Source organism: Balaenoptera musculus, chromosome 9 (assembly GCF_009873245.2).
Source record: "Balaenoptera musculus isolate JJ_BM4_2016_0621 chromosome 9, mBalMus1.pri.v3, whole genome shotgun sequence".
Lineage (NCBI taxonomy): Eukaryota > Metazoa > Chordata > Mammalia > Artiodactyla > Balaenopteridae > Balaenoptera > Balaenoptera musculus.
In genome coordinates this window covers 70,831,104-70,844,043 of record NC_045793.1, presented here as the reverse complement: position 1 = coordinate 70,844,043, position 12,940 = coordinate 70,831,104, and the positions used below count along the sequence as shown (strand labels likewise).

The 12,940-nt window shown below is 41.5% G+C and overlaps 1 protein-coding gene across 1 annotated transcript in view; it reads right to left on the bottom strand.

The window, feature by feature from the left end:
• Window positions 1-10,239, bottom strand: part of TSPAN13 (tetraspanin 13) — a 30,525-nt gene extending 20,286 nt beyond the window's left edge. The window contains exon 1 of the mRNA XM_036863828.1: window positions 9,920-10,239. Coding sequence (XP_036719723.1) covers window positions 9,920-9,982 — 63 coding nt within the window. The 5' untranslated portion in view covers window positions 9,983-10,239. The remainder of the gene's footprint in view (window positions 1-9,919) is intronic.
• Between the last annotated feature and the right edge of the window lie 2,701 nt (window positions 10,240-12,940).

Here is a 12,940-nt window from a genome sequence, read left to right as displayed (position 1 = left end):
CTTGGTGATCCAACTATTGAATCTCCCAATTATATCCTTCTAAGAGTTTGTGTTATCTCGCCAACACATTCTTTTAAGTTCATTTATAAATTATAAAGAATTCTGGTTAATGCAAGCTTCATCTTGCAAGTGTTTATCGTAACATTTTTAATACTTGCAAACTTGCAGTGACCCTGTCTACCTTCCCCACTGTGACCACCTTCCCCACCTAGACTAACTCTATATCCTTCACCTTATCAATGGGCTTTTACAAAATATGAGCACTCCCTTTTAGCCTAAAAGACCTACCTGAAACTTTTTACTGTAAGGACCAAACGAGAAGGGACTCAATGAGCCAGAGAAATGTCCTAGGCCATCTCCCTCCTGCAAACACCCTCCCCAGGCTTACCAAATTGAACTCTAGCCTCAATTTTACTGCTGAGCAGGTCAGTGGTTGCCTGCAAATTGGGAGCAAAGGTTATGTGGCAGGAGAGAGGGATTACAAAGGAGGATAAGGAAACTTTGGGGGTTGATATGTTCAAGGTCATGAATGCAATGATGGGTTCACAGGTGTATATATGTGTCACAACTTTATCAAATTTATACTTTAAATATGTGCAGCTTATTGTATGTCATTAATACCCCAATAGAACTATTCTAACACACACACACACACACACACACACACACACACACACAGAGCTTAATGAGGAAAAGCATTTTACAGCGTTATCCTTCTTCCAGCAGGGAACAAATCCTAATGCCTAGAGTTGCAGATGTAATTGGGTGACAAAGAAGAAAGTCACATACCAAGGATGGTAGGGCAGGATAACTGGGACCTTGATAACATGCTTGCATTGTGCACCTTCTCTAGATTACCTACTTCTAGACATCTTGCTACGTGAAAATAACAGAGCTTACTATTTGAAGCAGCAGTAGCTGGGTTTCTATTACCTGCAGCTGGACTCTATTCCTAATATGGTAGTCTTTGATGGTCTTTAATTTAAAGCCAATAGATCAGGTCATTCCCATGCCGGCTATCTTTTGTTCCTAATCTCAGAATAAAGTCCAAACACCAGGCTGACAAATCCAAGAATGTGAAGGGCCTGGCTTACCTCTCGAGGTAACTCATTAGCCACTATTCCCCACCTCCAGTCATACTTTGAATTCTTCTAATGAGCCCTCTACACTTTGAGTGCCATACAGTCAAAGCACATGTCGACCTGATATTCCTAGCATGTGGCTAAGTGCCTGGTACAGGAGAGGTACTCCAAATACACTGCAGACTGAAAGAGCTCATGATCTTGTTCATTACGCTTTAGGGATAGGCAAATGCTTATTCCCTAACCTAATCAATATTTGGGGTGAAGAAATCCAGCCTAATGGTGTCCCAGATTATTCTTTCTCTATATAACCTATAAAAGAGAGTTTCATTCTTTCACCAAATATCCACCACATTGCAGAAACAACATGCAAAGAGAGACCTGAATCATTTCTAGAGCAGCTACATTTTTTGAGCATCCAAATTCTACCAGGGTAAGTGAATTGCTTTGAGGACGAAAGAGGAACGTAGAACCTTTGAAAAAACTGGATGCGATTCTGCAGTTAAATAATTCAAAAATGTTTTGTCAGCACTAAAGCAAGAGAGAAGACGTGATGATAGTGGAGGGTAAGAATCTTAAAACAGTAATAAGATTTAAAAGGACTATACCACGAAAATGTAATACAGCATCCACCGATACATTAAAAACTAAGGCCCCAGACCTCTCCATGTCATAAGAGTAATTACACTTGACACTGAACTCTCCCTCTGAACTTCTGCCTAATGTGAAAAATTGAAGAACAATTCAGTGATTATCAAGCATGTGTTTCTCTGATACCAAATATCTGGATGGAAATTTGAAAATTCTGTAAATAATCTGGATATTGCTAAATATCCAGACATTTAGTGTTGAAGCCAAGACCGCAGTTCTTCGTCTCATTTTCATTCCTCAAATGATACAAGGAAGGCTGATGTGCTGTTGTCACATAGTTTTCTTCTCTGTGTTCTCCTTGGTGCCAAGCAGATTGCTTTATACTTACAAGGCACAGAATACATAATATATAATATCTGCTGGGAAGAAATTATGTAAAGAGAATCAAAATAAGGCATCCTGACTTGCCATTTTCCAAGGATAACTAGTTTGAGGTAGCACTCACAGCTGCCAACAAAGTTTCAACCCCACCCTACATCTTCCTTCTTCAGAGCAGTTTTGGGAGACAAGAAGTGGAATTATGGGCAAAACAGCCCTGCACTGCCGCCTTCATTCAATCAACTAAATGCCAACCATATGGCAAGGCTGTGCTGGGCATTCAGGAAAGCCGGAGTGATTGGGACACGGTCGTTACTGTTGAGGGACATATAGTCTACCAAAAGACAAAATAAAAGGGTAATTGCTTTTTTCAGTGACTTCTTCATTGATCAACCTAAGAATCATGTCTTAGTCCTCATCTTACTTAGCAGCATTTGACACAGATGTTCAACTCTGCCTCCTTAAAATGATGTGCATTTGGCTTCTAAGACACCCGCCTCTATCAGGTTTTCCTCCTATCTGACCGGCCATTCCTTCTCAGGCTCCTTGGCTGGCTCCTCCTTGTCTCCGAAAACTGTTATTATAAGAGTGTCCTTGGTTCAGTTCACAGATCACTGCCCTTCTCTACCTATCCTCACCAACTGGTTGATTTCATCTAGTAGCAATTCTAAATACCACTCTCTACATTGATGGCTCCCTGAATTTCAACCTCCAGCTATTCCTCTCCCCTGAACTCCACTGTTATTAGACTACCTGCCATCTGACATCTCCACTTGGGTATCTGATTGGCATCACATCTAATACTGAACCTCTTATTTTCCTTCCAAAGCCTGGTCCACCCACAGTCTCCCCATTCCTGTTAATAGCAGATTCAGCAAGCCAGTTGTTTAGGCCATAAATCACAAGTAATCTGTGACTGGTCTCTCTCACATCCCATTCTCATCCATCAGGAAATTATGTTGGCACCACCTTCAAAATACACCCAAAATCTGACTATTTCTCTTACTTCCATTGCTATAATATTGGTCCAAACCTCCATCATCTTTGCTTCAATTACTGCAGTAGCCTTACAGGTGATCTCACTGTTTCTACTTTTGCCATCTATAATCTATTCTCAATTCAGGAGCCAGACAAACTTTTAAATGAAAATCAGTCCCAAAGCCACCAATGGCTCCCCATTTCCCTTGGTGTAAAAGTTCAACTCCTTCAATCTGGGTCCCAGAAACTCTCTGACTCATTTCCAACCACTCCACCCACCCCTTGCTCACTCTGTCCCAGCCACAGGAGTCCTCTCTGTCCCTTGCATAAATCAGAAATACTCCTTCAGGATCTTCTCAAAGGCCGTTCCCTCCAGTGTTGTTTTCCAGATGTCTGTCCTTCATCTCCTTCAAGTTTTTGTTCCACTGCTGTCTTACCGAGAAGGCTAATCCCGACCACCACATATAAAAATATGCCCTTATCCTCCCCTACACCCCCCAATGCCCCACTGTGCTTCAGCCTTCTTACTCCATTTTTCTCCATAGCATTTTACCTTCTAACATGATGTATAACTTATTTGCTTATTTGCTTATCATCTACCTTCTCCCCCAAACGTAAGATCCATGAAGGCAGGAACTTTTGGTTTCTTTTGTTCACTGCTGCTGTTGCTTAATTAATATTATTGGAATGAATAAAAGAAAAATTATTTGGTTCGTCTTAACAATATGTTTATATTAGACTAATAATAATAAATTAGACTAATAATATAAAGTCTTACAACACTGACTCTCAGCCCTCACTGTAATTTAGAATTAGCTAGGAAGATTTTAAAAAGGGTTTTTTTAACCAAAAAATCACATGTCTCCTCCCTCTCTCTGAATCCTGATTGAATTAGTCTGGGGTGGCACTCAAGTAGTAAGATTGATTCCCAAGTGAAAATTTAAGGAAACAATTCTTTCTGACTTAAGAAACGGGAGGCTTTATTTGAGTAGTTTTACAAAGACAGAGCAAGGTATTAGAGGTCAAGAGCAGAGGATCAGCAAAGACAGGCGACAAAGGGTAAAATGTCTGGGGAACCCTCTGTGGCTGAAATATACGAAGAGATGCACACGGGAAGAGCGGATGCTGAAAGATCTTGAATGGCATGCTAAGGAATTTGGGTTTATTCTCTGAGTTTTCATCCACTATTACAAGTGCATTATTCATTTTACAGTGATAAGATAATATGGAGGAACAATTCAGGTGAAATGTGATAAGAAGGAAGACGAACTAAACCTAGCCTGTCTTCACCAGTAATTCATATGTGTTTGAGGTGATGATGGCCCACTTTTAACCTACCTAAAACTGTATGCAAATTAAACCACTGAGATGTTCAAATCTCACTTTTCAAATGTAGGCTGAAATACAATTATTCCCCTAATAAATTTTCTTTCTTTGTAAAAGCCTCTCAATTATGTTGTTAAACTTTGTGAAAGAAAATAACCTCATTTCAAGTAAGAAATGGCATAAATAGCACATTTCGGTAACTGTTTTAAAATCAAAAGTTGGGAAATTTCACAAACGTATTTAGCACAAAGGCCGACTATAAACACCAGCTCAACAGCATCGTGTGGAAATTCCAGGTTCTGTAAACAGTGAATCATTTTTAAATTCAAAATCCAAGTAAATATTCAGCAACCACTTAAATATTTTAAATTCACTCAGTAGTTTGAACAAGGGCCGAGAAATAACATAAGCCTAACCACACATTAAAATATTAAATAAGAATAATTTGAAAAATAATGATCAGAATTTTGAAAAATGTCAAATACAATAATTTGAAGGCAATTACAATAAGCAGATTTTTTTCTTTGGCTGAAGTATTAGTGTTTTTCATTTATTTTGGAGTAGAAACTGAACAAAATTATACTTTTCCAGCCCTCTAATGACCAGAATAGGACTTTAAAAAATGTACAGGAAAATCGTTCCAAACTTAGACTCACCATACCTCAGTCATTTTTTTCTTACAACTGAAAGATTAATATTACTGTTTTGAGGGTATGAACTCTTGACCCCATAGGGCCTGCTTGAGTTAACACCAGCCTGTAAGTGTTAGAAATCCCAGTAGCTTGAAAACCTTTCCATTGTAACATACAGGTTTGTAATTCAGAAATTTAAAATAATTCAACTTTTTCCACGAAGCTGTAACAACTTGCTCTTTTTTCTATAGCACATCCAAAGCATTTATCCACATTCTCTCCTTTTATCCTAACAACTCCACAAGGGAAGAATGAAAAATATCATCACCAGTTTATAAATGAAAAAACTGAAACTCAGATGGAGACCTTTGCCCAAGGTTAAATTCCAAGCAAGTTGTAAAGTTGGTATTCAAATTTAGGTTTCCTTCTGAAACCCAGCTGTTTTTCTCTCCATAGACTGTACAGATATATATATATATATATATATATATTTTTTATCTTCTATGTTTTACCTATTTTAAGACAACCTCAATTTCAGAGATACCTAAAACGCAAATAAACATATGCCTTAGAATGAATGTAAATTGGTATAATTTTTGACTGCATGGAGATTTTTTCCCCAAAGCAACCCAAGATATAGAAAAAATATTGCAAAAAATCAACAGAAACAAACTTAGATTTTAGAAGAATAAATATAGACTAAGAAACAAAACTGAAACTTCTGAAATGACCCTTATTTAAAGACCACGAGTTATTTTCTGTTCCTTACGTTCTTAATTAAAACTATTCATACACACAAACACACACACACACACACACACACACACACACATACATATAAACAGAAGTCGATTCCTAGAAGTCTTTTCTTCTCTGCTTAAGAAGCACGAGGAGACATATTCAAAATGTTACATATTTTAAATTATTTATTTATTTATTTATGGCTGTGTTGGGTCTTCGTTTCTGTGCGAGGGCTTTCTCTAGTTGCGGCAAGTGGGGGTCGCTCTTCATCGCGGTGCGCGGGCCTCTCACTATCGCCGCCTCTCTTGTTGCGGAGCACAGGCTGCAGACGCGCAGCCTCAGTAGTTGTGGCTCACGGGCCTAGTTGCTCCGCGGCATGTGGGATCTTCCCAGACCAGGGCTCGAACCCGTGTCACCTGCATTGGCAGGCAGACTCTCAACCACAGCGCCACCAGGGAAGCCCCCTCAAAATGTTACATATTTTAATATAACACTTATTTCATACCTCCTAAAATTCCCCACAAATCACTAGGAATAATTATTTAAAGTTATTTTTCACTTTTTGTCAAAATACTTTCAATCAAAATTATTTTAAAATCAACGATTAAAAATAAAATAGACCGTTTTCCCAAAGCAGTTTTCACTTGTGTTTATATCCTGAACAGTATCAAAAAGACCAAGCTATTTCCACACTTCCCCAATTCAATCATACCTTCTTCTCCAACCCACAAAGACCTACCCTAGTCCTAAATTTTGTGGCACCTAAAGTCAGTCCTTCCTTTATATAGCATTAATTTTTCCACTCCATAAATCCCAACTAGATCCTGTCTTCACAGAGGAGGTATTTGCCTTTGTATGTGTTTATTATTTCCCACAGTTCTCAGCAGAATGCACACAGTAAGCAAATGTTTATTGACTGAAGAAAGCTCTTGAGATCATATGTAGAGAAGATAATGAATGAAAAAGAGGCTTCGTAAGGCATGTTGATTTCAAAGCCCAGTTTGGTTCACTGCTGTATTCCCCGACTGAGAACAGTGACTTGCACACAGTAGACACCCAATAAATATTTGCTGAGTGAAGAAACATTCAGTTTCTATAAATGTAGGAAGTTCTAGAGCAAGTCATTCTTTTGTATAACACCATGAAAGTGCATGAAGAAACCGTATCTTCTCCCTTTCCTCCCGTATCTATAAACTGTTGATATTCACTACACTAGGGATTCTATTAATTAAAACAACCAAACCATAAACAACAACAAAAACCAGCCACGCCTTTGGCTAGTGATCAAAAATCCATGACAAGTTTGGGCGATGTTCCATCCAACCTATCTTAATGACGTGCTTTCTGGACTGGTCACGAATTCTGCCCTAATCTCAAGGTCATAAGCAGGCCACCTGAGCATGTGGACAGTTAGGCTGCCCTAAGTTCCTCAAGAAAATGCTTCAAGGCAAGAGTGATGACTCAGAGCAGACCATGGCCTTTACACCTGCCACACCAGTATGCAATCCTGGCTTTACTAACACCTTTAGAAATAATCTCAGATTCAATCCCACAACTTTGAGCTTATTTCGGAGGCAGTGACCCAGGTGGGACTGGAACCTATAAAGGGTCCTCCTATTCATGCCTTAAAAAGAAATGTCTCCCAAGTCTTCAGCCTTAACCCTGCCCCCAACCACTTAACATTTCCCATCTTAAAATGTTGAGGTGAAACCAGGGAAGATACAGAATCTAAATAATAGCAATGGCACATTTTCAGCATCTATTTAAGACCTGGTTCAACGTTTACCTTTCATTCATTTCCAGTTTAAACTGCTGAACTCATCTAAACTTGTTCACAATATATAAACAGTAGACACTAATTCATTTTAAGAAATATCCTTTTTCTAAAAAGCCTTAGGGCTTCCCTGGTGGTGCAGTGGTTAAGAATCCGCCTGCCAATGCAGGGGACACGTGTTCGAGCCCTGGTCCCGAGCAACTAAGCCTGTGTGCCACAACTACTGAGCCTGCACTCTGGAGCCCGCGAGTCACAACTACTGAAGCCCACACGCCTAGAGCCCGTGCTCTGCAACAAGAGAAGCCACCGCAATGAGAAGCCCGCGCACCGCACAAAGAGTAGACCCCGCTCGCCGCAACTAGAGAAAGCCCACGCGCAGCAACGAAGACCAAACGCAGCCAAAAATAAATAAATAAATTTTAAAAAATAAATTAAAAGGTTTAGATTTAAAAGGGCCAACCATCTTTATGGTCCTGTGAATTTCCAATTAATTTTTACTACAGAGCTATTAAAATCAATAGAATACACTCTGAAGGTCAATAATTTAGAACAGATATAAAAGTCTTATATAATATGCTCCTTCAGAATTACCTTTCTCTTTGCTTTCCGGATACACAAGAGATACAAGTAGAAATGACATATCTCAAAAGCAACAGAACCGGATTTTAAAATAACTTGCCTTTAGAAAAAAAGAATATATACGGCATATTAATCTATATAGACCTCCTCAGTGACGTAAGTATGCAACGCAGACATTCTACTGTGTGTAAGCAGATACTATAAGGTTAAACGTCTGGCAAACAGGTAACTAAATCATGAGGGGGAGGGGCAGAATTCAGAGCATAAAATGGGGAATGTGAAGTTCTAAACAGGCCATTCATGCTAATAAAAGAAAATACCTGCAGAATTGGTCAGCTTTTACTTAATAAATAATCAATGTGATAGGCATGTTCAGGTGAGACAAAGGTGAATTCTGATCTGAAACTTGACATGGATCTCCGATTACAAGGACCTGAATCACCAGGTGGTCTAGAATTTTTCCCAAATCTAGGATTAGTGACATGTTGATTAGATTCCTACTAACTAGTCAGAAAGACATACTTTTTACAGGTTTATGTCTTGCTTTCAAAGCTTTGCAACCATGTTCACATACAATGGAACAGTAATGCTAAAAGGACCCAGCCTCTCCCTCCTGCTGGGGACCACAGGCAGACTCCGCACTCCAAGGACGTAACCTAAGCTTGCACAGATGGCCTACCTCTCTGCTAATGCACAGGAGCTGGGTTCGTTTTCAGGGTGGGTGCTGCAAAACAAACCCAGGTGTATTTATAGAAGGGAGCAAGACTATGATGGAGGGATGATGACAGAAGATGAAGTTTCTTCCGCATGGTAAAGAAGCCTGTGGAAAGATCTGGATCCCACAGCCTGGGTTCCACTTCTTGACTCGCCAACTATCAACTATGTAAAGTTATTAAAGCCCTATTCGGTCTATTATCTTACGTATAAAATTTAGACAATGCCCCTTGCCTCGGATGATTGTCAGAAAAAGGAAAGTGTACGTAAAATCTGGGACGCGGTAGGCAATCGGTAAATGGCAATCTACTCTCCCATCCTCCGGTTCACCCCGAATTGCCCCTCAAAAATTATAAACATACACTGCAGGGTTAAAACTAAAAAGCCCGAGCTGGTTGGCAGGGAAAGAAACAACCTGGGTGGAGGCTCGCTTATTTACTGGAGAATTTAGCTTAAAATGGATTTAGGATATTGATAAGAGGGGAGATACATGGAAAAAGCATCAGGTATAAGCAAAACTCCCCCTCCCCCAACTCCCGCTCCCCGCAAAAAGACATTCCTTTATGTAAGCACGAAACAAACTTCGGAAGCTGCGGATATCCTGTGAACCTACTCGGCGGCCTCAATTAAAATCACAGGCGCACGTAGAGCTAAACACGACGCACATCATCCATATGCCACCTTGTCAGTTTCAGATCACGCTATTTTTGCAAAACTGTCCTCAAACCCGAGGCGGCTCCCGCCTCCAAATCCGCCCCAGATGGGTTTGGGAACCAAGAGCGAGTTGCAGAAGGGATAAGGATGGGAAAGTGGAGAGGTCTGGTCAAATAACTGAAAAACAAGGCGGTGGGTGAGGGGGCGGGGTAGAGCAATGGGGAAGAGACGCGGCCAGTGAGCCAGAAAGACGGCGGCTTCACAATGAAAGGAAGAGACTGCGACAGTCGCCGGCTCCTGGTCCCCAGCGGGGACGGATGGCGAGGCCGGGCGGGGGAGGCCAGAGCGTGGGAAGACAGAAAGGGGGTGCGGGATGAAGTGAGCGAGTCATTGGCCAGACAGGGAAGTCACCGAGCACCCGAGCAGGTGCAAAGCCCCCAGGCGGGGAGGAACGGGCTCGGGATACTCACGGTGTAGAGTAGGTTGAGCGCGCACAGGCAGTTCTTGGAACACGCGAAGCCCCCGCAAACCATCTTGGAGCCTGCGGTTCCCGGCAACTGCAGGTAAAGTCTGGCTCCGGCGGAGCCTCCAGGCAGCCTCTTTGTCCTTGCCTTCGGGGCCTGGCCGAGGCGGCGCAGCAGCGGGGACGCGGGGGGAAGCCCGGGGCTTGGGCAGGGGCTGCAGTGCGCGGCACGCCCGCGGCGGCTCCTACCCGCTCTGGAACCTGCGGCCGCAGCTGCTGAAGCACGAGCCCGAGCCCCGCCCAGCCCCCCCGCCTCGCCCCGCGCGCTGATTGGCCGCCGGCGGGGAACAAAGGTAGAAATATGCAAATAAATGCGCTCAGCTAGCTGGGATCAGGGAGGGGAGGGGAGGGGAGGAGAGGGGAGGGGAGGGAGAGGAGGGGCGGGGCGGGGCGGCCCCTGGGAGAGGGGGAAGGGGCGGAGGCCTTGAGGGAGAGTGCCTGAGGCCAGAGTGTGTGGCGGCGACCTCGCCGCGGGTTCCTGGGGAGCAGGTGAGGAGAAGAGGGCGGGACTCCACGGAGATCCACGCTGGCAGGGAGAAAGATGACAGCACCTCTCGGTTCTTGGCCCCAGCGGGTGACGTGGCACCATTTTGAATGAGATTTTAAAATTAAGCACCTGGCCTTGTTTGAATGAAGGAAAAAAGGAAGGAATGAAGTAATAAATGAATAAACGTGAACGATTTAAAAGAAAGAATGAAGTGGGGGAAAATGAAAGGAAGAAAATAAGTGAAAGAATAAACGGAGAGATGAAATCTCTGCTTTTCTCAGAAAATAGGTAAGGTATATGGCCCATAATTGTGACTCTTGTCAGGTCAGATGTATCCTACAGGGATTTGCAAAAATGCTGATAAACTTTATCATGCATGCAAAAGAAAATCAAGAGGGTTTTTTGTCTTCCAATCCTGCATTTCAATAAGCTGAGGGTTCTTTCCCCACAGATAACTGAAAAATTTTAAATGACACAGTCTCCACCTGGGTCAATTCATTATCACTTTGAGTGTCTACTATAGAAATGCTTCATGTATCCTCAGATTCCTCACCTAAAAATTGGGATATTAACAGTATGTCAAGCGCTCTTTGCAGAGCGCCTGGCACAGTGTAAGGACTCAGCTAGTCCTTAATATATGTCAGCTAGTATTAATACATCTAACAGTTTTTGAAAACCTGCTGTGTTCCAAGCACTAAGCTAAGCCAATAAAGGTTTGGTTATTTCGTGGTGCCTTCTGCCAAAAAAGGTTCTTAGAGAGAAATATTCAGGTACTTATATGAAACCTAAGGGTTCATGCTGAGTAAGTTATGTGATAACAAATGATACTATATATGTTAAATAAAATATTGCAGCTGATAAAAATAATTTGTCTTCTTGGAATTGTCTGCTTCCTCTTCTAATCTCTCTTTACCTTCCCAGACCCGACTTCACCAAGAAAGCCACATTAATTCTTTAGCCTTGGTATTCCACATTAACCTTTTGTATACACCCAAATGAGTTCCTTTTTTTTTTTTTTTTTTAATTTTAAGCTGGAAAATGACTCTCAAACCCAAATAAAACTTTGTGGCTCAGCTTTCCATTTGAGAAGCCAGAGGCTTATTAAAGAAGAATTAGGGGGGAAATCTATTCTTCCTCTTCTCATTCCTGGATGTCACCAACGTTACTACCACTTCAACATAACTCAACCAACTGTGACAATTCTCTATTTGCTTTCTTCATAATACACTCTACTATCTGCCTGTGGGTTGAATCTCTTACTTTTTCTCCTAGGAATGTCCCCTATCAGTCAGGGGCCCAGCAGGAAGGAGGTGGCTCATTTAAATGACTGAGAAGAGTTTAATAAAGGGATTGTTTTGAAAAATATGGACAAGGTTAAAGGAAGCCAACAAAGGATAGTGAAGCAGCTCAGAGCTAGCAAGAGCAGGTAGTTATTATAATTCCCCTTAAGTCTGGGGGGCAATTTAAGGGAGCAGTTATGGAAACCAGGCAAGAGCTAAAGTTGTAGGAGGGTTGTATTAGGAGTTGCGGCCTTTAAGAGAGAAAACCAAGAAAGTACTGCAAATTGGAAAACAAAACAAGTGAACATAGCGGGATTCCACCTTAGAATTTGGATGTAGAAATTTGCAAAAGACCATTTGCTCTCACCCCAACAAGAATGAGCTAGAAAAGCTACAGAATCATAGTTTAAAAAAACAAAAAAAACCTATCAGAAAACAAAACAAATGAACAAACAAAAAACAAATTCACAGATACAAAGAATAGATTGGTGGTTACCAGGGAGGAAAGGGGTGGGGAGGTAGGCAAAGTGAGTGAAGAGAATCAATTGTATGATGATGGATGATAATGAGACTTTTGGTGATGATCACTTTGTGGTGTATGTGGATGTAGAATTATAACGTTGTACACCAGAAATGTATGGAATGTTATATATCAATTTCACCTCAATTAAAAAAAAAAAACCTCTCATGGAACTGAGGAACCAAAGACATCTAAAGGAACTAAAATCCAAGAAGTAATAAGACATTCTCAGGAAGAAAAAGCCCACAGTGCTTTTATCTCTTATGGATTAGCTATAGAAAGAAGACTGCCATAGAGAGGGATAAAGGGAAACTAGCTGATCATTTAACCATCTTTTAATGTGGGTGTATGGTCTAGTGTGACAGTTTATAATCCAAGGATCAAAAGCCACAGAGTGAGTGTACAACTACGTACCAACTCTAACCCATGGGCCTTCACATAGTACAAGGATTTGAAGCTCTATAGGCTGTGGTCAGGCAAGAGGGCTCCCTCCCCAGCTATCTCAATGGGCACAAACATCCTCAAGTATGACAGTGGCTGAAAACAGATTAGGACAGGAAAGATGAAGCAATCTGGGTCTTTACCTAATCCAAAGCAGTGGCTGCCAAAGGCTAAGGAATTAGCAGAAGAGAAAAATCTCTTTACAGTATACTGCAAGAGCCCGCCAAGGCTGGGTTAAAA